Source organism: Glossina fuscipes, unplaced genomic scaffold (genome assembly GCF_014805625.2).
Source record: "Glossina fuscipes isolate IAEA_lab_2018 unplaced genomic scaffold, Yale_Gfus_2 188, whole genome shotgun sequence".
NCBI lineage: Eukaryota > Metazoa > Arthropoda > Insecta > Diptera > Glossinidae > Glossina > Glossina fuscipes.
This window is the reverse complement of record NW_023998531.1, coordinates 155,588-181,940: the sequence shown is the minus strand read 5'-3', so window position 1 is coordinate 181,940 and position 26,353 is coordinate 155,588. Positions and strand designations below refer to the sequence as shown.

At 31.9% G+C, this 26,353-nt stretch overlaps 1 protein-coding gene across 3 annotated transcripts in view; it reads right to left on the bottom strand.

Annotated features, from left to right (window-relative positions):
- LOC119641912 (sodium/potassium-transporting ATPase subunit beta-2) overlaps positions 1-26,153 on the bottom strand; it is a 55,702-nt gene extending 29,549 nt beyond the window's left edge. The window contains exons 1-2 of one of the 3 annotated variants that reach the window (XM_038040827.1): positions 25,964-26,153; positions 20,867-21,412 (exon numbers count right to left, since the gene is read on the bottom strand). In XM_038040827.1, the coding sequence (XP_037896755.1) occupies positions 20,867-20,996 (130 nt within the window). In that variant the 5' untranslated portion in view covers positions 20,997-21,412; positions 25,964-26,153. Of the gene's footprint in view, positions 1-20,866; positions 21,413-24,924; positions 25,093-25,963 lie in introns of those variants that run through there. The other 2 variants (XM_038040829.1, XM_038040828.1) reach the window with 2 other exon arrangements.
- Between the last annotated feature and the right edge of the window lie 200 nt (positions 26,154-26,353).

The window sequence follows — 26,353 nt, the reverse complement described above, 5'->3', positions numbered from 1 at the left end:
CGTGCTCATATGTCAGAAAAACTTTTACGCAAGGATTAACTGTAAGTCAGTCAGATATTAGTTTTTTCACCTTTTGCTTTACATTGTAACAGTTTTTATAAGCACTACCTTACATCAATTTTGTTATGCCCTGCATAAGCATCGTTATAAAAATTAAAATCGCTATTTCTATAAATAGTAACATCTCCTTCCCATTATCGAATTGTCTACGTGTTTCTTTTTGATATTTTAAAAATCGCAACAATTAGAATCAACATAAAAATTTCCTTTAATATCACTTCAGAACTAAGTCATCGTTAATGCTTTGCTAACACTTGCTTGCATAAAGTTAAGACGAGATTAAGTTGAGACATTAAATTAGATTGACTTTTACACTCTGGAAGAGAAGAAGGGGATATATAGGTTCCTTACACCTGTGTGAATCGCATACGAAACTAAACATATATGTATACATATTTATATGTGTATACATATTATTTACGTATAAACGTGCATATACATACCCTAAAGCATGAAAACACGCACGTAACTTGCCAACGTTGTAAATGCTTATATAATACTTTGATACCACAAAATGAGAAATGGAAAAATCTTCTTACATACCTTAGATTTTCATTTCGTGCAGTTTTTAATTGAAATCAGTCTTAGTTAGTGGTTGTTTAAAACAAAAAGTCAAGTTTCGTTTACTATAAACTGTGTTTGATTTTATTCAGAGTTTAATAGTTGGCAAGGAAACGTTAAGTAAGCTTTATAAAGTTAATTAACTAGCGAATATAGGAGAGAAGGTCAACAGAAACCATTTTACCTTCCTCACGATGTAATGTAGGTCTGACTGGGGAATATCCAATAAAACTGTTTGCGATATTAAATTCCTAATTTCAGCGCATTGCTTTCAACTAGGGTATACGCGCGCAGAATATAAGAATGTTTTCAAAATACGTACAAACTTTGCATTTACAAATTTACAAACACTAGTTATTTGAGGTTTTATATATAGACTGCAAATATTATATCATATATCAAATATATTTTAAGTGCGTTTAATCACAAAACAGGCACATAAAATATAATCACAAATATTATTTTTTACCTAACGGCACTTGTGGCAGAAGTGTGTATTAAGTTTGTGCGGGTGCAACAAAGAAGGACTTGAGAGAGGTCCACCTTTTATTATACTGCTTGCGTTCTATTCGTTTTGTATCCTTATGGTCAAGCAACAAATGTGTTATGTCGGCAGCGTAAGGAAAAACAGATGGAACCACTTTTTCCAAAGCTTCCCATATAAAACTATATTTTATAAAGTGGTTGTATAAATAGCTATATTAAACGAAATGGTTTAGGGTATTTATGGTGCGTCGTGGGTCACTATAACGTTTTTAATTAACTTTCTACAAATTGCGATTTTTACAGTTAGCCTTTAAATTTCATACTCAAATATCATATTATATGAACATATCTTTCAAATTAATTCTTAACATAATATTTCTGTCCTACAATGCAATTCATTTGGAAACAGTTTTATCTGGTTCGTCAAGGATTTGCAGCTAAAAACTCGACCGATATGTTCGAACAAGCTTAGTAATCTTATGTGTTTAGACTTGATTTATTCTAAATTCCGAAGCCAAGTGATCATTTCAAGAAACATATTCGAAATCAACAGCCATTAAAACAGAAAAGAAAAAAGCTAAACAACCAACTTACGATAAATGCTTGGAGAAGTGCAAGTTGCAAGCGATTTGAAGACGAAAAAATATCATTTTTATTATTTTTTTAAAAAATTAACAGTTTTTCATATAAAAACCGTACTGTTTTTGGTTGATATAAAACTTCCTGGCAGTTTTTCTTATACAAATTTTACTGAGATTAGATGTACAGATCGAAAGATCTATGCAAGAAGAGACGAAACCACAATGAGTAGGATCCCCATTATTTAGTAAGACTAAATTGTTGCTTTCGTGCTGACGACACTATTGCAGATTTGCCTTCACGAATAATAAAAAATAGAACATTTTGATGAATTAAGTTTTTTCATTCCGAATATGAATGCAGAATGTCTATATCAAATCATTTTATACAAGTCGGCAATATCTAATTCTAATAGCTGTACCAGTAGCTATCAATTCACACAGCAATAACTGCGATGAGCAGAAACGAGAACGATTTCTATTGAGTTGCTTTACGGATAAGAATGAATTTTATCGATTTTTCTATCGGTCTAACAGTTCAATAGGGAAACGCTTAAAACAAACAATAGCAAATTTGGAGACAATAAATTAGCAGAACGAAGAAAATGGACAATTTTATGTTGATTGCGATTGAATATTTTAGTTGTTTTTTTATGTTTTGTCCAACGCGAATGATAAGCAAAAAAGCAAGAACGTTTTGCAAAATAAACTTTTGAGATCCAATAGATTCTGATCGCGCTAATCGGAAGTACAGGTACATTGTTCTGTCAGGCGCAGATGCTTTCTTCTATGTAATAATTTACAAATTTATAAAAACATCTGAAAAATTACAAACCACAAACGCCAAAATATTTTTGAGACTAGTTTTTCAAAAGCTTTTGGAATTTTTTAAACAAATACATTTAAAAAAAAAAATTGTATTAAATAACATGAGTGGTACTTTCATTGAGCTCTATATAAAATTCAGATAAAAAACTTAACAGACACGTTATAGGATTCATAAAGGTTTAGCATCTCTAGCTTTCGCCAAACGTATGAGTGCTTTAATTTCGAAACAACAATCAGGAGGGGAGGAATATAAAGAAAATTCCAATTATCTAATTGAAAAAAATTAAATAGTTGTTTATATAAATACCTATTGATTTTTTGATTGAACAAAACATAGATTTGCTCTTTTCCTTCCTCCTTTTCCTTTTGATAACACACGATCTTTGTTTACTATTGGCATGATTGTTTTTAACGTAAAGTAAAAACTTGGCACCATTTCCCAACAGTGCACAGCTAAATTGGTTCAGCGATATATAATTTTTTATTAACTTATTTAACGGACTCTCAGCCGTTCAGATATCAAAATTTTATATGTAGAACGGGATACAATGGGTGACTACTTAATTGTTTCCAAAGCGGAACACGTAACACTTTTTATAAATGTTTCCAATTTTCTGGACTTTTATATTGCGATTACAACTGGGGCACATTTCGTTTCGGCCAAACTTTATAATTTTTGGGATGATTTTCTAAATAAGGGTTGCAAACGATACATTTCAACTGTCCCTATCTGCATTTGATGGCAATGAGACAAGTCTTTCTTTCGAGAAATTCCAATATATCAGATGTTAAAAGAAAGTAGGAAAACAACCACACGTCCCATAAGACTCAACGCATATAATCATCGTGGCAAATACCATAAACATGTTAACGCCGGCGCCGTTGATTATTAATCGGTAAATTTTAACAATACCTTTCCAATTATATTCTTCAAATTGGTATAGAAAACTCCCATTTGTATCGTTGGGAGAAAGTTCTCTCTATAGTTAAATAAATTATCGGTCTCGTATAAACATAAATATATAAATAAAAAAAGAAAAAAGCTAAAGATTATTAATAAGTTAGTTTAGAAGGTTACCACAAAACCACTTATTATTTATGCTTAACGTTGCTTAGCAATGTTTAACTTTGCTTAATTTTGACATGTTTAATAATGTTTAACAATGTTTAGCTTTGTTTAATTTTGACATCTTTAACAACGTTTAACAAATTTCTGCTTTTTTAAGCGTTTACCCAACCTCATGGTGTATTGATCAGAATCTAAAACCAAACTCCTTTATCTTATACCAAGTAATAGCAACATATCTTTATTATATTTTCACCATTTAAGAAAAAAAAGAACAGGTAAGAAAGTTATATTTGGTGGGGGCCGAATCTCTCCGAGTTCTTTTATTTGATAGCCATATAATATATTTTCATTTGAGGAATGTACAAAATTTTATCTTATGTGGGTTATGATAAATACCTAAAGAGCAGAGTAGAGTGTTTCATAAAGTAAATGTGGACATCATCAGCCTTCTAACTTTCATAATATCTGAATAACGGGCAAAAACCCACAAATTTTTGTTAAGAAAAACGCATGTGTTTAGTTTATGCTCCACTGCGTGCTTCTGCTTTGACCAATTTAGCCCACCTTCAGTAACAACCTGCGGGCAAACACTTCCAATATTTCTACCAAAATTGCAGTCGATGTCTTCATTTTTGCGAAGAAGAGAGTGGCAAAAACAAACACCACGCAGACGGACAGGCATGGCTAAATCAATTCAGAATTTCACGCTGATCAACAATATATATACTTTATATGGTCTCTGAAACTTCCTTTTAGGTGTTACATGTATTATGAAAAAAAAACAAAATGAATATACCCCCGTATAAAAACAAACTTCTATTTATATATATATAACACACTTTTAATGACAATAACTGCAGAAACCATTTTTTCCGCAGTGTACCCTCTTACGATTTCGTCACATTCAATTACAATCGGTTTTCTTTTCTGCATCTTTAATTAAGTTGCAATATATACACGCAGAGAGTAATTAATTGCGAGATTGGGTATGAATGAGTAGAAAAATGTACCGACCGCTTGCACACCCATGCGCAGTTATATATATACTTGTGCGTGTATGCAGACAAGATTCACTGTAACAATCCATTATGTACATACAATACAATCGATAGCAGTATTTTAATAACGACAGCAATTTTTTTTCCATTATATTGAAATAAAATAAGCAGACGGACGCAATTTAATTGCCAGCACAACAAAACAATTGAGATCAGAATAAAACAACAAAAATAGCAGTGGAACTACACAAAAATTCAATACTTCAAACTTGTACAAGCACAGAAATGGGTACAAAAGGAAACAATTTCGAAAATTATATTCGGTCGGGACCGAAGCTTTTATGCCCACCATCGTTATCCGATAAAAGACAAAAAAATTAAAAGAACTAAATTATCATGCTCTGGAATATGGAAAGAGCGCGGCTGACTTTTTCTATTTTTAAAATTAAAATTTTTGTCGCATAAGAGCATGGGCGTTGTAGGCGTGTCCTTTGAAAAGTTTGGATCAATTCATTTTCGCTAACGGGACAATGTTTAGCATAGATACTACAAGCCGGGCGGATGGACAGATAGACCAACGAACAGATGGATATGTGCAGATGCGTTCCAAATTTGAAACTGACCTAGAATTTACATACTTTATGGGGTTATTGAAGCTTGCTTCTGCGCCTTATAAAGCTTTTGAAAAATTATTAAATTTTAATGCACTATAATATTGAGGAGTCGTAGTCGATTTTTTCCAATTTTGTGCCGGTACTACAACATCGCCTATAGAATATACGTTCAAATATTTTCACACTTATCTGCTATGGTTTATGAGTAATAAGCAAAAGACCGATATTTTATTCCTGTTGGAAAGCAGAGGTGGTTTCAGTTTACGTGGTACTGTGTGCGCGTCCTTCGACCGATTTGGACCACTTTCAAATCAAGCAGCGTCCAAGAACTTCCAACATTGGGCAGACGGACGGACATGCTTGAATCGGTTTAGAATTTGATGCTGATCAAAAATATATATACTTTGTGAGGTCTCCGAAGCTTCCTTCTGGGCGTTGCAAACATTTGCAAAATGAATATACTCGTTATCCTTCGGTGATAAACATAAAAAAAACAATAATTTACATAACGTTTACTAGAAAATAACTTAGAGATGTAGATAGGGATAGGCAGCTTACGATCCACTGTGTGAATGCAATGAGAAAAAAATAAATAAATTGAGATTTGTTAAAAACGTTTTTTTTTCTTAATTTTAACTACAGCAAAATGTAGGAAAATATTGAAAATGAATGTGGACTATATTCGCAAGTTACCCTTTTAACTGAATTTTTGGAAATTTCAGATTGAAACTCATAACTTTTCTAAATTCCAGCCTTGTTTTCTGTAGCCATTAACTACAACAACAAGCTATTGTGATCAAAAGGCAGTAAAACTAAGTGTTCTTCAATTAGAAGCATATGATGTGGTTTATGAATTCTTTCCATTGGACCACAATGGTAAGAAAAACTATTATATGTCTGTTTATAAGCCGTTCTTCAGGATAAAACCTCCTAGTGTTTTCATCGGGATGATTCGCACTGCATTAGTTTCATGCGAAATGTTCCCTATTAGAAATTCAGCACTTCGTAACCATCTTGTTCGCCTGATTTTAAACGCTCCGTCTTTTGATCTTACCTCTTCATATGCAACTGAACAAATATATCTTCGTCCTTCACTGCAAAAGTAAACAATAACTAGCCTATCTCTGTCAAAATCTAAAACGTTGGTGTAAAATTTGACATAGATATGAGCTACAACAGTGACAGTTTTAGAAAAAGGGTTACTCGTTTGAATAAATCTGCGCAATTTTCACTACCTTTTGATCACAGTGCTATGAGTCAAGTTTGACTTTTCTCTTTTGAATTATGCCATTTCGAATGTTCCATTATCAGCAGGGCAAATAAACGTGGCTAAATCAACTCAAGAGTTTCGATCAATGTTTCTGGATGCTGCAAATCCACGAATTAATTTAGTGCAAACGTAACCTTCGGTGACAAATATCGAAAACACACAGAAAGTTAGGTACATAAGAGATATAAACCATTGCTAACGACAAATTGTAATTCATAGCAGATATCGCTGTAAAGTACAAATATTTATCGAGGAGTGTTGAAATATTACGTTAGTAAAAAGCATTCCGTGACTCGTTTCTAGTGATTTTATCAAAATGTTACAAACGGAATGACAGCGCAAGTATATCTAGGAAAATGTCCCGTAAGATTAATATATATATAGTTGAGATGTATAAAAGTAGGAAAATTATGTTTACACAAGCTTCCATTTATAAGCAAAAAAAAAAGAAAAAAGGGAATTTAAAAAATATAAAATATTTTGTATATTTAGACAGACTTGCGTGAAATCGAGTAATTAAAAATCAAATGTTTGCAAGTTAAACAAATTTTTCATGTTCAATTCACATCCACATTTCCATTTCGAGTTACACTCGTTTGTATCAGATATACTGCAAACAATACTACACGTGTCTCAAATATACTTTTGTTTATAAAACGAAACAGAGGAGAACTCAAGGAGTGCCTAATGTCGTTTTTGTTCATATGTAGGTTTCGTCTTTCCGCATGTAAGCTTACAACGTAAGTGTAATCGTTTTGGGGAAGCTATTTTAATAAAAGAATAGAATAGAAGAGACTCTTAGTTCTTTCCCCATTATGAAGAATCTTCAATCGGTCCGTTAGGAAAATTTGTTTGCCAAATATATATAATCCCAGCCAAGGTTTACGTCTTAGTTAGCCTTAAGTTATTGCGGGAGTCGATTGTGAACAAACCTCTCCCGAATTTTTTCGGGGCAGAAAAATATGAGTTTCTGAAAGTTCAAAATTTATACAAACAGACATAATTATCCAATTTGAAAAGTTTGCCATAACGTATGCTCACGAAATATATGAAAAATCATTAATGAGAATTAAAAGAAACATTTTCGTACATCCACGTTGTGTATCAAAATGCTTCTTTATTTATCGTCTCATAAAATATTTATAAATAAATGAATTTAATGCTTCTTATTAATGTTTGCCTGAAACAGATAAAGAGCAAATGGGAAATTAATATTCATCGCTGCAATTGCATGTTTAATGCCCTCACATAGAGCTTAACTCACGAGGGCGCGTATGCGAGCGCAGACAGTAACAAAATATTTTTTAATTGTGGATCGGTCCTTTTATAACCAAATTTTAATACGCAATTTCTCAAAAGAAAATCTGCTATAAATTACAAATTTATTTTGCTTTACTTTGTGGATGTGCTTATGAAAAGTCCGTCCCCTAATATTTTAATAGGCTTTATAAAGTGATTCCAGTGGCTTTGAAATTAAACTTTTTACTACTTCATTTGGGACCTTCAACTGATATACGCATTATGATTTAACTGTTGTGGGCGAAAGTGGCTAAAAACACTCAAGTAAAACAATAGTATTCCCTTATCCTTTTTTCTTCTGTAAGTAGATAATTACTAATATTATATCAGAGCTATTTCGTTATTAATTGGGAATTAGTTGCGAAATAAAAATTTTTGTAATAAAAAATCAAAAGTTATAATCGGTCGACACAGCTCCTCTTCTCCTAATGCATTACAGGCGTCCCCTACTTAATATAGTTAATTAATACCGTGCATTTTTATTTGAATTAAAATATCATATATATATATAATTTAAACATCCGCCTGAGTAGCCCAAGGACCGCGACTAACAACTCAATGGTCGCGAGTTCAATACAGGCGAGCTATGATCGAAATTGTACGGCAGCCGATGCATATTTTGAAACTTTATTAACAAAATGTATAGGCAATAAATAAATAAACACAATTTAAAGTTAGATATAATTAATATCAGGTGGCTCGGAAATTTTTTTCCAACAAAGATTTAATGGTATTTTTTCGCAGCCAAATAGACACTCGAACCGTATTTTCATTATATATTTTAACAGCTAATATAGCGAGTCTTGCTTTTGAAAGGAATTATTTGAGTGTGCGGAATAGATTTCGTCTTGTGCCATATTAGCTATGCAAAATCGAAAGCAGCAAAATCGGGCTTCTTTTAATTTTTTACTATCGATAAAATTATTCAATGTGTATGAAGAAGTTGTATTGGCAGAAGACCAGTGTCAAAACTGGTTTACAAATTTCCGTTACGACAATTTTAATATTGAAGCTGTGCCACGTTCTATAAGGCCGTTTGAAGCTGATGACGATAAAATAGTGGGATTAGCTGATAATGAGTTTGGAGGGATGTTCTGTCGTATTTTAAATAAGCAGGTAATTTTTCTTGTAAATAAAAAAAAATGCGGCTAGTGAGTCATTCAGATTTTTTTTTTGTTTTTTTACCGGTTGTATAATGTAAAAGGAGTCTTTTTTTACCGTTCATCATTTACTTGTGATATTTAAAGTGAAAAACATGTCAGTAGATAAAGTAAATTTATGACACTGCATTTTGTATGAATTCCAAAAAGGAGGCAGCGCATCGGCTGCAAGTAAAAATTTATGTGCGGCATTCGGAAAAGATATTGTAAATGTTCGTGCTTGTCAAAGATGGTTTAGCAAATTTCGTTCCTAGGATCTGAGGCTCCGAGAAAGTGATCGATCTGGACGACCATCCAAGACCAATAATGATGTTTTGCGATTCATGTTGGAAAAAAGACCATATTTAACAAGTCGAGAAATTGCAGAAGAGTTAGGCATTCATCATATGTTTGTTGGCGATCATATTGAATCTCTTGCTTCTGTGTTAAAGCAAAGTGTTTGGGTTCCGCATGAATTAACGGAAAAGAATTTATCTGATCTTATAAGAATGTGTTCATCACATCTGATAACACAATGTGAAGCCGTTTTTGGACAAGCTGGTTACTGGAGATGAAAAGTGGATTCTTTAAGAGAATATTAAGAGAAAAAAATCTTACTGCAAACCAGGAACATCATCAGCAACAGTTCCAAAACCAAGTATCCATCAACGAAAAGTATTGCTTTATTTGTGATGGGATAGGAAAGGTCCAGTATACTACGAGTTGCTGAAACATTGAAAATCCATTAACGCGGATCTGTACTGCAATCAGCTGGATAAATTGAATGCAGCTATCAAAGAAAAAAGGCCTGCGTGTAGAAAAGGAATAGTGTTCCATCACGATAATGCTCGACCGCATACTGCAAGCGAAACACAACAAAAACTGAATGTGTTGGGATAGGAAATCCTCAGTCACCCACCGTGTTGCATCATCTTATTATTACTTGTTCAGATCTCTGCAAAATTATCCAACGGGAAAAAAATTCAAGTCTTTTGAAAGTGTTTCTAAGGCTGTTGCTGACTATTTTAACTCCAATGACGCCAGCTTCTACAAAACAGAAACTCACAGTTTATCTGAAAGATGACAACAGGTTGTATTTTTATAAATGAATTCAAATATTTTCTTTCCCTCCAACCTAATACAAAGCAATAAATAACAATTCGTTAAATCGCTGACAGATTACATTTATCTAATTCGACTGTTCACAATAATATATGTATCCACTAAAAAACCCGTCTTTCATTTTGACCAAAAGCGAAATGACTTTCCCAAAACTCCAATAATTTAAAAGAATTTGTATCGTGTTGGATCGAGACGGTATTATCAAATAAGTTAACATACTGTAATGTATACCGTGCGGTGTCGAAACAATCACAATACAATTCCGGTATAAAAATAAATTAAAAAGGTAGGTTAACTTCTAATATGCATAAAAAAATATGAAATTGAAGATTGTGAAAATCATCGGCAATTTTCGAGCTCGATTTTCTCGACTTTTTCCTTGTCGCGGGCACGGCTAATTTTTTAATCTCAAAATGTTAATCCATCAAGTAAGGCTTGTACTAAATTTCACCTTTCTATCTCCATATTTGCAACAGTGACGGTTCACAAGAGGAAATTGAATTAATATTGAAAATCAAAACTAGGCAAGAGCACCACAACCAGAGATCAAGCTGTCCCTGTCAATGATCGGCAACAATTCCAACCGATAATAGCAGTCAATCAAAGCGTGGTAAAGCTTAGTGCAAAAATGAGCATAGCCAAAATGAAAAGCATATATAGCATCCACAATAGATTGAAGTTTGCAAGAAGAGCTATTAATTTACAGATTTTTGTACATATTCACTACAGTCATCGAATATCGTAAAGCTTATTCTGAGCGGTCAACAGACATTCCTTTATTGAAAAAAAATATTTAAAAAATGTTATACAAATTTTTAAGCTAATGGATATCGAAACTCTGTCACAAACCGAACATGCTCAATCGTTCGTGCTGCTCCTTTTTGATAATATTGCATAAATTTAAAAAAAAAAGTACCGTCAAGTATGTTAAAAAAGTTTGCAATTTTTATGATTTATTCAATCGCATGTAAACCAATATTATTTCCTCTCTCCGGTATACCCATCTCTTGATGTTAGCTGAATAGTTCGAAACAAAAATTCTCTACGTTATTGTTTATAACTAAACAATTACTAGCAGTAGCTTTACGACTTTTATCTCCACTACACACGACGCCATAATATTGGTCACGTTGTTCTCTATTTATATTTGCCAATTCTTTATCACTTGCACGAACATTTTATTTGTTATTGGTTACTACCTGCTAAATGAAAAAAGATACGTTGCTCTTTATTCCTCAGTTACTTTTATTATGTTTCGAGCACCTCACATGCAAACTAAGATCCAATTAAATACCGGTGGTAGAATATTATATATATACTATAACCGAAGCAAAATCCTGCTTTCTATGCAGCCCTAGGATCATTTTTACTAAATATATTTAGCAGTTTGAATAAAAGAACTTCGCGAATGATTGTTGCGAGCAAAGACCTTGATCTGAGAAAAAAGTTATATGCTTTTAGTTTCATTAGCATGGAATGGGTTAATACCTTAGCACATATATTTCCTTTATTTCAAACCATTTAATATGCTTTCAAGTAGTCATCTGTATATGTGAATAATCAACCCTCCACTTTGGATAAATAGTAGCCGTAAAATATCACGCCTTTCGTTTAATATGCATTCGTAACTAAATATGTTATGCAATTTTTCACTAAAAGTTTTTTACAAAAGAATTAATTCTTTTTACATAAGGGAAATGGGGGGCATGTAGAACAGTGCTCAAGCATTGTCGGGTGATAATTACAGTGTTATGAAGTTTACTTATTGTTGCTAGATTTCCTATTATAACATTTTTTTTCCTCTTTTTTTAATCTTTTTGCGATCGGCACAAGTGTTATTTATGAATATAGTGTTTAGCACCCTATATAAAGAAAACTAATTGAAGGTAATTGAAAATAATAATTAATGTGACAGTGATTGTTTGTGGGATTTAAAAACGCGATAGCACTCAAATCATAAGAAAATTATTTTAAAATCGTAATATATAAGAATGCGTATGGTTAAGTAAAAGCAAAATTCAACGAATACCCATAAAATACAGCATACAGTGAATGTCGAATTAGTCTGGTTTTTTTTTCGACTATTCACTCAATTGCGAGGCAATGAATGAAAACTAAAACTTGTCATCCCTATTTGTTTCTTGAATTGTTTACAAGACTTTCTTTACAAAAAAAAACGCGTAAATACAAAATGTCCTACACATATTGTATATGCCTAGTGACCTAACTGACCTAAGATTTTCTATTAAAAATTATCATCATTAGCGCACTGTTGGCATATCGCGACACAGACTTTAACATTCACCTTCAAAGCGGAGATAATATTTTAACTTCTTTTTAACCCTTACTTATGTGATTCGACAAGAGCTAAAAACAATAAATTACCGAAAAGACTACGAACTTTTTTCCATATAGATAAATATCGTACCTCAAGTAATAGCTTAGACACATCTCTAGTCTTGTTCAACATTTCTTTTAAAAAATTTCGTTGACTTCGTTCCGGCCCAAGTAAGACTACTAACATGGAATATTACTAGAAATGTACAGGTCTTTCTTTATTTTCCAAAGGACTGACAGGTGGAGATGATTAGACCCATTTAAATTATACTGTATATTGAAATTATTGACCACAGAGGGCTTACGAATAAATTCTTTTTGTCAAGAAACCTACTTTTCTTTTTCTATTTTCGTCCAAAATCCCATAGTTTGTTACCATAAAAAGCGTTACCATCCATTGCAATTTAAAGACTTTCCTTTCGTAAAAAGCCTTATACGGAGGATGATCCGAAAAATAGACAAACATAATCCAAATTTTGGAAGTCGTATAAAAAATAGTCTCATCTTGTCCAATATTTTCCATTGAAAGTGAATTTATTTCAAGCCGTTCTAGGGTTCCTATACGCCTTCACCATCAACGGCATTGCATACGAAAAGATTGTAAACATTTTATTCAGAATTCAACTACTTAAATTAATTTTAAATCAAATAATTTCTGGGATTTTTTTCATTCTTTAGCTTTTCTTTAAACACCTAGCTGTAAAAATGTATCTGAGAAATATTGAAAATCCCTCATTTTAACCATAGTGTTCAGATTGTTGTTGTTGCTCTTTCCGATCAAATTGATAAACTAATAACTACCTGATAAATTATTGAGATAACTAATTAATAGAAATATGCGTTTGCTTGCTTGTAATATTTACTCCTACTCGTGGCCGGGCACATTGTACGCGATCGGTAAGTAAGACAAGTAAGTCGTCAAATGTGCGGGTAAGTGACGTTATACTTTTTATATAATTAAGTGTGCCTTAAAACGTTAAGTGAAATGTTAAAATCACTATTAACACCCTTTTTGGTGGTTTCATGATAAAAGTGCACGCACTTATGTCCAGTTATTTACAATTTCATACAAAAAAACTAATAAGAGTAAGCAACAAAGTGAAAAAGAGAAGGTGTGTGTGTGTGTGTGTGTGGATATTCAATACATATGAACTGTAAACTTTCGAATGCCCTCTACAGATATTTGTCGAAACGTTCAGAGTTGCATTTGCTATTTTTGCGAGCTTAGCGGGCAACGTGTTGTGAAATGTTAATTTTTTTATAATTTCTGTGCAGTTTTTTAAGACCTATACATATGAAATCAAAGAGAGGTGTAGCGAATTCAAAAGAAAACGTATGAAATTGTTTACAAATCAAAGAGAGGTATAGCAGATCTCATCCTCTTTTGGAGTCGATCAAGATCGTATACTTCCTTTTTTAACTTCCGTAATTTTTACGACTGTCAGTTCAAAATTTTCTTTTAATGATTTTACGTACGTACATACATTTGTAATTCAATCGATGTGTAAAATTACTCATTACGGTCATTCTCAAAATTAACCTTCGATTCCAATAGCAAACTTTGGACATAGGAGTAAAGAAAGAAAAGAACAATTTTTCGATGTCAAATCTTTAGCCTACGACACATATATTTAAGGATTGCCAACGAAGAGATAAATTGAATACGCTTCCATCTTTCGGAAACAAATGCTTAACCAATATTTACAAAAATAGATAGCGAACTATATGAAAGATTATTTTTATTAGATTATACATCTAAAGTGTGTTTATACTTGAAATATTTTTCTCAAATAGCATTCGCAATAGCAAAATACTTGAAAAAAAACTCTTCTAATAGAAATAGATATTAATACAGATAGGAAGAAGTTTTTACATAACATTTTAAAAATTATAACTTAATCTTTGAATTTATTCAGAACGCATTGCAAATTTCAACAATAACATTTCTCAGATATACAATATATTTTCTCTCCTCTATTTTAATATTCGTAGTAACTAGTTTGAATGACTCCATTGTAAAACTTTATTGCCGAATGGTCTGCATTTAGTCTCTAAGTATACCGGACCTAGACGACCTCCCGAAAACAAACAAGCTACAAAACCAATGGCTGAAAAACGTTAACCGACACCAGTGGGTTCCTGTTAATCCGAGCGTAAGATGACCTGCGTATTTTCTGTTTTCAACCTGACTTACATAAGATCGAAAATTATAAATATTCGTTAATCACATTACAAAATTTCTATTGAAATTGTCTCCAGATAATACCGTAGGTTTTGCGAGCTCAGTAGACGCTAATAGACAATAAAGTCACTTTTGGAGACAGATTGATTGTCTGCAGTGATCGCTGGTGGATTTTCTGTACTAATTTCGCTTGAACAGATTTTACTGATCGTAATTTTGAAGATATAATTTATAACAAGGATGTGTATAGCTTTCTTCTATTCTTTTAATCCCGAGAATCACTGGTTTATTGACAATTTTACAATGACAGGAATAAATCTTTAATGTTTAATTTATGAAATTATTATCTATTTTTTTCTTGTATTGGAAGCAATTTTATCAATTTATTTTGTAACTAGTATATAACACATGGTGCTGAATAAGCTTAAGAAGAAACATTCTTCTCTTAATTCTTTTAGAAAACTCTTAGGAAAAAAAAAATTAAAAATTAAAAAAAAAAGCCTGATCGGCCAATTAACGAACAAAAAGTTATATGCTTCTAACTTCGATTTTACTAAAATGGCGTACTACTGCGTCTGAAGAACAAAGTGAATTTATACCCCAAGAATCTTTATTACTTCTTTAAAATTAATTTCATCGCCTTCATAACATTCAAGAAATATTCCTTGTCAACAAAACTTTCCTTGCCTGACGGAAAAAAGTCACGCCGCGAACAAAAAACCACGATAATTAAAGTGGGTCATCATTTCCACGATGTTCGCTTGATTAACCGGTTGTTTTTGGGTCGGATGCGTAGATCCATGTTTTACCTGCCGTAAAAATCCCAAACAAAATTGCCTGCAACTTCTTTGCTCAACAAAATCACTCTTTATAGAAATATGAAAATATGTTTTTTTGCGTCGTGCAAACAGAAAAACCGCAACTGACATACTAATGACGCTTATGATTTGAAATTTAACACAGATATTTGTCACAATGCAAATTGATTTGAAAATAAATAAAGCTTTTTTGGGCTAACAACAATTTCCCAATTTCGGTCACAATATTATGTGCGCTCCACTTGACCCGTTTTCAAAAAATCTTTTTGCATCCTTTTCCATCGCTTATTACAAAGATGCTCAATTTACTTTTTTTGTGAGCAGACAATTAAAAGGAAATAAATTAATGCTGCCTTATCGAAAACATGTGGATCGGAAAAATGAAGTGGTAAACTCTTACATTTCAAGGAGATTTTAGGGAAATTTCGATTTTTAACGATATCATTTTTTTTTTGTTTACTATCAGCACCAGAAATTCACGCAACCTTTGAAATCAACCTCAGCAAAAGACCACGAGAAAAGACCAAACTTCACCGCTCGTGGATATTTCAATCTTTCATCAGTTTTTTGAAATTTTTGCGTGAAAATCCTTTAGTAACCACCTCTTCAGCAAATGTTGCTTCGAATAACTTATTTTCGTACGTGCAAGCATATCGAATGTATTGAATATTCCCATCCTTAAATAGTTGCTCAGTATGTTTATTGATTGAACCTCTTAGCTTCATCCAAAAAATTCAAAGGTGGAATTCAAGGTATTTTGCAATATTACCCAGGTTATGAAGTTTTGGTTTGAGTCCATTGTTGATTTTTTTTCTTATTTGTTAATGAATTATAATGATGAGTCGACATATTCAATTCTAACTACCAGGTTCCAAATTCTGAAAAAGTTTTTATCTAATGGCCTCCAAGCATCTGGGGGAAAAATTAGCTTTTAATTTTGAGTTTAGATCTCCTCAGCAGGCAACGATTCAATTTTGTGGATAGAGCTTGATAAATTTAAGATCATCTAAAGGCAGGATAATGTAAAGCCAGTGACTTGCGAACCAAGGATTGAGTGTGCTTGTGGAATCCTTCCTTTAACTAATACATTCATAATCACTTTTTTTCTTTGGATTTTGATGTGAAGCATAACTTGCGAACCCCGACTAACTCCCGAAACACTATACGTTTCAAGTATGCCGGCATTCTCGAATTTGTCTAAAGATAATTTTTGCTTTAGAGAGCTTCAAATATATGTTTTATGCAAAAATGAAGGTAAAGACAATTATTCCTAACATTAAATATTAACTAGATTTTGAAATATGTGGCGGCTATATGCGACATTGTTGGCATTATCTTATTACTTTGTTACGGAAATCCCAAATCCAGTTTATTCCAACTAATTGATTTTCCAGAAAACAAATTTACGTGAGAGGGAAAAACCAAGTACGAATTCGTGGCGCCTCATGGGGCTGCCGATTGACGAAAAAGATCAGCGAAAAAGCGAATTAACGGATTAGGCATGAAGCCATGAACATAGGTAATAGTAATATGCTTGCAAAAATGTATATAAAAAGAATATTTGTGGAAGGCACAGTCAGCCGAAAAATAAAATTTGAGTCGAGAAGTTGAGAGTACTGCCGAAATAGATTGTAAATAATCCTACCTTTAGGAAATTGGAACAAAAGATTCTTGAAGTGAAAATATGCAAGTGTATTTCTCTTAAAAGGAAAAATCTTGATCTAGCGATACGAACCGTATCCACTAAAGAATTTCGTAACAATATGTTGTTATACTTGCCAACTGAATTTGATAACTGAATTGTGAACGATTTCAAAGAATTGCATGTCACTTCTGTTTTTTTGTAAGCACAACTTTGCGCTCAGTTCACGAAAGATGCACGGAATTGAAATATAATAGAAGAGGAAGTGAGAGCTATTAACACAGGATGACCGGATATTCTTCTTTCCTTTGTTCTCTTTTGTGTTCCTTTTTCTCTAGTTTGCCCTGTTTCTCTAGAAACAAGTGCAGCGAGACATTATCGGGAAAAGCGCAAATCACATATGCGTTGTTTTCGATACAAAAGTTTTTCGCTACTTTACTTGTAGAGATCTGAGAAGCCTCACTTAAGATATATTCGAATATATTTCCATTTGTCTTTGAATACAGTGATAGCAGTTTGAGTGCAAGCGGTTATGAAACCAATTTCAACCACTTAATCTTCATAATCCATAAAAACTTATGCATGTAATAATAATATATGTTGACAAAACAAATACATATCCATGGAAACGATGTATACTGCAAAGCATTTTGCTGTTGTTGATTTGCTCCGATTACATAAGTACACATGCTTGCACAGATATGTTTAAGCAGTCGCATGTACATATATCAACTCATACACATATGCGTAATGCGCTAAAAGCAATGTATTATGGTAAAATAAAAAAGGAACGCCGTAAAGAAAGACACACTTAACATAACCTAAAAAGAGACGTACAGACGGTAGTAAAATGAAAAATACGTTAATAATAAAATTAATAATAATAATAAAACGTGACAAACTTGTATGCACTTGGCGGGGGATAAATGAATACGGTAGAACACGGTATCAATAATAATTTACTTAGAAAAGTTTTTCTGTTTTCTTTGTAAATGATGTATGGGGATTAACTTTTTCTGTTGTTTATAAAGCTACTGAGCTTAAATGATTAATAATGAAATTTTCGAACGTTAACAGTAAGAAAAAATTACATTCACTCTCAATAACTATACAAAAATGTTAAATAAACAATGAAAAAAAAAAACAAGCAGGGAAATTATATTCTTCTGTGGTCGAATCTTTTGCACCCATCATCCTTATTTAAACAAAAAAAAATTGTAAACCGAAAAAATGAGAAAAAATGCACATACTCTATAACGACGGGCGGCGTGATCAATTTTCCACTCTACATATGGAAACTTTTATCGTTGTATCTCTTGTCATTAATAAGTAACGAGCAAAAAACAAACTCTTTTTGCTTATGAAAGCAGAGATGTTCCCATTACACGTCGCATCAGTTCACGTCGAGATCGATTCAGAATTTGATACTAATTAAGAATGCGTATGCTTTGTAGGTTTCTGAAGCTTTTTCCTGGGTTTTACAAACCTTTAGAAAAAATGAATATATCCCAAACCTTCTTAAAAATGATAACTTTTAAATAATGTATTTACTGACGCCTGTAAGTATTGCATTGTTGTTGTAAAGAAATTGTTGCAAAAAGTTAATTTTTTGCTCATTCATTTTGCTCAACCTTATTGAAGCTGTTTGTCTTGAAATGCATTTTTCTCAAGGCAACTGACTTTCTTATAAAAATGTTAATTTTAAATATTGAATATGAGTTAACAACGACTAAAAATAAAACAATAAAATAAACTTAAATTCGAGAAATGTCACGTATAAAAACTTACATTTTTCATATTATCACTTGGGTATCTTCAAAAAATTTTTATTATAAAATAAAAAATTGAAATGTGTTCAATTTCAATGAGATCTTGATATTTGTCGCTACATTGTTTGTTGATCATTCTTAACAATTTGAGCTAATGTTAGATCTCTATTAGATATCTATTAGGCTTTTGGCAACACATTAAAGACCATATTTGCCGTCGGCAAGACTTTCAAAGATTACTTTACTATTCTCAGCGTTGGCAAAGAAAAAACAGTTAAATTCCTTATATATTTCTTAAGTTCTAAGCAAGGCATCTTTTGAATACTCATCTCTTACATATGTAAAAGAATGTTGGCTAGTATTAACTACGGATGCGCCATTGGACCGATCAAAAGATTTTCGCCCTAAACCGAATTTCCATTGCATGGAAATCATTTTGCATTTTGTACTATACAGATACAAATAGGCCGGGGTAGATCGTTTGCACTTCGAATAGTCGAAAGTGTAACAAATAAACGCATCGTAATTTCGGTAAGGTATTAATAAGAACAAGAAAAGAACATTCGGCCGGGATCGAATTTTTTTTGCCCGTCACCGTTATTCCAAAAAAACACCCAAAAAGTATAAGAAAAAAAAATCGTTCTCCGTAATATGAGGTAAGCGCAAATCTTCGATTTTCAAAACAAAAGTTTTTGTCGTAACGATACGCGGGCATTATACGCTTGTCCCCTGAAAAATTTAGTTCAATTCCAAATTCTTCTGCAAATTTGTAGGCGATATCTTCATTTTCGATAACGGGAGAATGTTTACAACAGACATTGCGCAGACGTTTAGGCGGACATGCTTAAATCGATTAAGAATTTGATGCTGGTTAAGAATACATAAACTTTATGGGGTCCCTGTGTTTTCCTTTGGGCATTGCAAACGTTTTGACAATGTGAATATACATCTCATCCTTCGGTGATCGGTATAAAAAGTTTTAATTTTTATTGTTTGAAATTTGTCACCTTCCCACTCTTTGCTAGAAATGTCGCCAGTTAAGACGAACATGTCAATACAGATATATTAATGTTAATACAGATATATTAATGGGCCGATTAGCATCGTTTTCATTATATACATTACAGGTTTTACAAAAGATAAAGCAATAAATATATGCATTTGCAATAATTGAAAAGTTGATGAAGTCCAAAAAAGCAGCTTATATTAAAGGCTAGTAATCACGACAATCCGCAATAGAGGGAGAGAAATAACAGTTCTTGCTGATATTATAGTTTTACAACTTTCTGGGAACTGAGAAGCAAATTTATTCAAAAACTAAATTCATATATAATATATACTAGAAGGGAATTCTAGAAGAGGCTAGCAAATGTCCATTCTTGTTTGAAACTTATCGGTATTACAAAGAAGATTTTTTCTGACGACAAATATTAAATTAAAATGACACTATCATTGGCAACTTTAACTTTTATTCTGGTCGTAGAAAAAATTCGTGCTCCCTTAGTTCAAAATAATCTATGCTATAAGACCTTAAATGCAGACCTTACATGGTCTAGTATACTTTTGAAAACTTCCCTTTTTGATTATGTGCAATTAGCGAGACATTTTAAAAAAATTACTACACAATATTTCAGTCTACATTTTTTTTTTTTTTTTTGAAGAATTATACCTTTTTAGGAGGTTTAACTATTTTTGTGCCACACAAGGATGAACCTACTCAAGAAGTTAAATTAACTGACCTTAAGTCTCACGGTTATTAGGATTCTGCGAAATTTTTATTTATCTTTTGGATAATATTTGAAATTTTGAAAGACAGAAAGAGGGAAAAAGCAACTTAATATGTCACAGTTTCTCTTCCCTTGCATTTATGGTCTCTTCTCTTTAGCTCTACAAAAGTGGTAAAAACTATATATCAATAATTTCTAGTAGACCTATCGTAATGAAAAAAACATCAAAAAATTGTGTTCAAATGAATAAAAATTTCTTAAGATTTTTGAATATTATGTCATTATTTTATAGACTGTGTACTATTATTATCTCATACTCTATGCATATGTTTTCGCATACTTTTATTTGAGTTATTCTTGTACTTACCCCAACTAGCTCCTGTCCGTCCCAGACACTGGCTTGTATCACTGTTCCATAGGAATTTCTTAAAACCCTCCCACTTGCCCATCTTTGGTGGGGGCGCATAATATTGTTCAGCAATCTTTTTATCAGCCATTTTTATATATGTTTCCTTTTTTTGTTACTTTTTATGTTTTATAAAGTTTTTACTTTTTATGAAGGGTGATGTTGATAGTTTCTTAATTAAAAAAAAAATTTAACTTAAACTATATTTTAAGCTTATTTATTGTTTCAATTTGGTTGCTTCTTTGTATAGCTTAAGGTATTAAAATATTCTGTGTATAATAATGAATTATTTTTTATTTTGTTTTTAACTTTATTGATTATATATTAAGCTTTTATTTTGTGTAAATTTAAGTAAACGTTTGAAAAGTTTTTTCATACAATTTCATAATCAACTGCGTTGAAACAACATATTTATTGTTTTTTTCTTTCTGCTTTCCTTTTATGTATTTAAATTTTTTTTATATGCTTCTTAAATTTCAATATTTTCAAAGACTGTAGAGATTACACCTAAAGAAGAAAAAGATAAAGAGAAAAAAATAAAAAATGTTAGACTAAAGCGAGCTAAAGCTTAAGAAATTTTGTCATAAAGCAAACATATGACATAGCAAAAAATTATTTAAAAAAATAATTTATATTTTGTTATAAACGGAAATATTCAGTTTTTCCTTTTGGTATTTCTATTTTTTTTTACTGCTTCTCTTTATATCACTAAGTCTTTAAGCTTCTGAATTATTTTGATTTTTTTAATATATATAATATATTATATTTTATTACTTATCAGCTCTTAATTTTTTTCAAGAACTAATGTTTTTCTTTAATAATTTAAAAAATATTTTTTATTACAATTTTCACTTAACTTTTCTTCAACTGGCCTACAACATCAGTTATGTAACCGTACATGAACCGAAAAGAAAATTTTGCAAGTTTTTTTCTTCACATTTGGCGTGAAAAGAAAAATGAAACGAAAACCTTATAGTTTTTTTTGTTCATGTATTGGTCCGAAGGTAAAGTTCTAAAACTATCTGCTAAATATTAAGGAAAAGAGTAATAGTAAAAATATATAAATATGCGATACAGGAAGAGAAGCTTAATTTGAAAGCTTATCGCGACAGCAAAAACTCGCATGAAGAGAACCAAGATAAGAGCGAACTTAAGAGAAAGACCAAAACTGTATGAGAAGTCGTGGAATGGAGGAAGAAAGCGAAATAAAAGAGAGATAAGAAGAAAAAATATATTTTTGATAAGGATTTGTGATGATTCAATATTTTTTTACTCTCTCAAGAAAGTTCTGAGAGTAAAGAAGTTTTTAATATTTTTATACGTGACACCACCTGTAGTACAGGGTACGAACGTACGTAACACAAAAAAGGGCTTACGATAGGCCCACCACCACCATTCATTTCTTAATCAATCTAGCCCTGTCTGTCCAAGTCTGTCCAAGTAGGGAAAAAAATTGCAATACGCAAAATTGCTTGACAAAACTGGCTCTGCAATAGTCCTTGGACATTCAAAACTGGTACAAAAAATTTGTTTTGGCTAGGGCAATTTTTTGAATCCTCTCCCATACAACGGTTCCTACGAAAACTGAATCTAAATAGTAAATGGGTATCATTTTTAATATTTTATGTTGACAATTAGTTCTTAATAATATATTCATATTGAAATCAACTTTACTAAATTTTTACCATGTAGGTCTATTTTTTGGATACCAACCCACATAAAGATTCATTCAATATGCTGGTTTTCATGAAAAGTATCCCAAAACGAGTGAATAACCGTATTAGCTGAAGTAGTGTAAGACATCTCCTAGTCGGCCTTGCCCGACTATAATGTTCTTACTTGTTATACTTATAATCGAACTCTAAAGCAGTTTTTTAGTGTTGCACTTCCATTAAATAAATAGCACGGAAACATAATCCAGAAATTACGGAAGGCTCTCGTCTGTGCATGCGACAAGCAATGTCAGCGCTCAGAGAAGACTAGAATTGAGAACTTAGTTCGAATTATGGAAACCGACAAACCCCATTAAATTTTTTCAAAACTTTGTAGGAAAAATTTTTAATATTATAAATTTACTTATAAAAACAACTTTAAAATTATTTATAAAGAAAGGAAGTAAGACAATTTAATTTAAAGCATTTAGATATTAACATAGCGTTTAATATAACTTATATTGTTATCGTCTAAATTAGCGAAACCGAACCATGTCTAAACAGAAATTGCAATTAGTTGTGCTAAATGTTCATGATAAATTTCAAACCGATATAAGAAAATAAATAAAAATTGCTCATTGCTGATCGAATATATGGAAATCGTAAACTTTTCTATTAAATCTGGATGTTTCACTTATATGGGCAACACCACAAAGACGTCCCAAGTCACAAATCGTGTGTTGCTTTATAAAAACAATTGATAAAGGAGGGACTAATTGTTGGACGTATCATACCTGATATAAAGTCACAAAAACTATGGCAAGGAATCACTGTCAAAACCCATTCCCTGGCCAGAACGTCAAAGTATGGGTGTTAACACAAAAGAACGCGTCTATCGACTGAATGTGCAACGCTGCCAGCGGTGAAACATTAAACTAAAGAACGATTTTTCCGAGCAGCCTTGTTTGCTTCATTTGTGTTTTTACCCTGAAGCTTGTCTGTGTGAAGCACGAAAGTAAGCAAATTCCATGCCAGGTTACTGTCTGATGAATAGGAGAAAAAAATCAATCGTTTTTGGATCAGCATGATGCCGAATGTGATCATTTATTAGGGTAATAATTATCGAGGAGACTTGGGCCCGTCGTGTCTTAGGCGAATAACGGTTTTCAGGCTGGCTAGTGCATGTTAGCATGTCGGATACACATCTTAAACGAGCAAAGCTGGGCTTACCTTTCGTATAAAAAAAATCGAAACAATAAAACCTGCTGATGTGGGCATAAGAATTATATTTATGATGAGTTCCTGTAAAGCATAATTTTGAGGTATTTGAACAAGTTCTAAAATTGTTTTACATTTTATTCTATGGGATTAGTCTTTAGTTGATACTTGTTTGTGCGTAAGCGTATCACTTATACTTTATTTATCAAATGCCAGCAAAAATTTAAAGCTTTAACTTTCGGTATAAATTTCAGAGATTTTAACATAAGTCAAAGGATATAAACGCAATCACACACCATTTGGCAACTATTACATCGTATTATATATCGCGGCACATCTGAGTATGAGGGAAGGTATTGGAAAAACTAATAAATAGCTATGAGTTTGTCGAATTTAGGTTGCGTGGGTTAAGTTTCGAGTTTCAATATCAGCTTTTCTAATTTCGAACATTGAAAAATGTAATGAATTTACTATATCGAATCAAAATCTTACATTTTCGAAGTGGCGCTGTTATTATAGCGATTATTTTCGATTTTTTATTTTTTTCGTGTTTTATAACATTTAAAAGAAACTATTATTATACTGGACCAATGGACAAAAAAGCTTATGTCAGCACTCCTGGTAATAAGATCGCATTTGATAGTACGCTAACATTAGTTCAGACATTTTAAAGAGAAGCCTTTTAAGAAGACGATAGAAAAGGAGAGAGGGAACGAAAGTGGATGAGGAGAAAGCTTCCACGGACTTCTCATCCGAAAAGTCAAAGGTTCACTAACAAAAAAATATTTCATTGATAACGGCACAAGAGCTCTAAACAGTTTTCATATTTTAAGACTGATTTCCTATTCACTTTATACGATCGTTTGTTATCCGCAGGCAAATACGAATTAATTTCACTTATTGTCAAGCAACGTATTGTGAAAACAATGTTAGAAGTAAAAGTTGTAAGAAAAGAAAATTAAAAACGCATTTGAAGTCGTATGTGAAATTTACATTGTTTCTTCTTCTACTTTCGAAATCACTTTAAATTTAAAAAAAAAGGCTCAAAAACCGAAGCTTAAATTGAGCAGGCAGATCACTGCTTAATAAATAATATATTGATTTTAAAAATCTTCGATATTGAAATAATACTAAAAATTGATTAATCACCTTAAGCAAAAAGTTGCGTAACACAAAAATCGGAGATTGTTGGTTAGACACTATATGTAAGTTCTTCTCAACTTAATAATCCATCAATTTTAATGAATAGCTTTGTTCCAACAAAAATTGAAGAGTGACAAATGACGCCACATACAAATTTAATCAAAGAGACAGACAAAACATACATTCAGGCTGAGGCATCAAAGTCTGTCATTTATTAAAAAATCCCAAAATGTATATACATTTATATAATTTTTTATATATTTGTATGTCATCTGGACAGAAGAGAAAAAGCATTTGTGCTTTTTTTCATTTTCGCTTTCTAATTTTAGAGCAAGTAGTGAAATAAAGAGCGAAGGAATTAAGAGATTCCGATTTCAAAAATACAGTTAATTGTGAAGAGATAAAATAAAAGAAAGAGGAATTTAACTGCCATTATAAAATCAAGTAATGAAAATAAGTCCTTGTACGCACACATACATGTGCGCGGAACACGTATTGAACACACCTATACACTTAAGCGTACACATTCTTAGTACCCAGCAATCAACGATGTATAACAAATCGTACAAATTACTCGTCTACAACGAGAAAACTTAGTTTATATATATGAAATGAAATTTTGTGGGACACCAAGGTAGGCAAGACGAAAAGAAAAACAAAAGACTGTAAAATCGGCTAGTTCTTGAGCAAAACTGAAACAAATGGAACAAATTTTACAAAATCACATAAGTAAGTTACAAAATATTTTGAAATATTTTTTCAACGTCACGAAAACAAAAACGAAATATATTAAGAATGCAAGTAGAATAGAAATTAGAAAAAAACTCTTTTTCGAAACATTTTCACAACGTTACACAATTGATTTTTCAACAAAGAAAAAAAGTTAAATTTTTTTTTATTTCATTATGTTTCATAAATTTAATCCCTTAGACGATTTTCTTCCATTTTTTTAACTCAAGGTTCCTTTCATAAAATACGAGAAAGTTAATTTTTCAAATTGATAAAACGATCAAATAGTTTTTGTATGTGTATTCAGAAGTATTACAAGGATACATTTTTTCTGTTTGCAATTCCGGCACCAGAAAAAGAACACATTCACTAAAAATTGTTAAGCTTAATTCTCTGTATAAATTAAGCTTTCGTTTCTTGACAAATTATTGAATTATTTAAAATTAAAAAGTCTCTAAATTTCTTCATCTCATTTGTAATAAAAAAGTCCTTTTGCCGTAGTATTATACAATATTCTTTTTGGTGTTTTTCTTTCTTTTTCTTATACTTTTTTGTATAATAATCCGAATATTCGAAGTGCTACCGTCATCCACAGTTGAAACACCAATGATAGAGTCTTTGCTGCAACTGAAAGAGAAATTTTTCGTTGCCTAAGTTAACAGCTAACAGCAAAATGAACACATTTGCACATGCATACCCTCTCGCA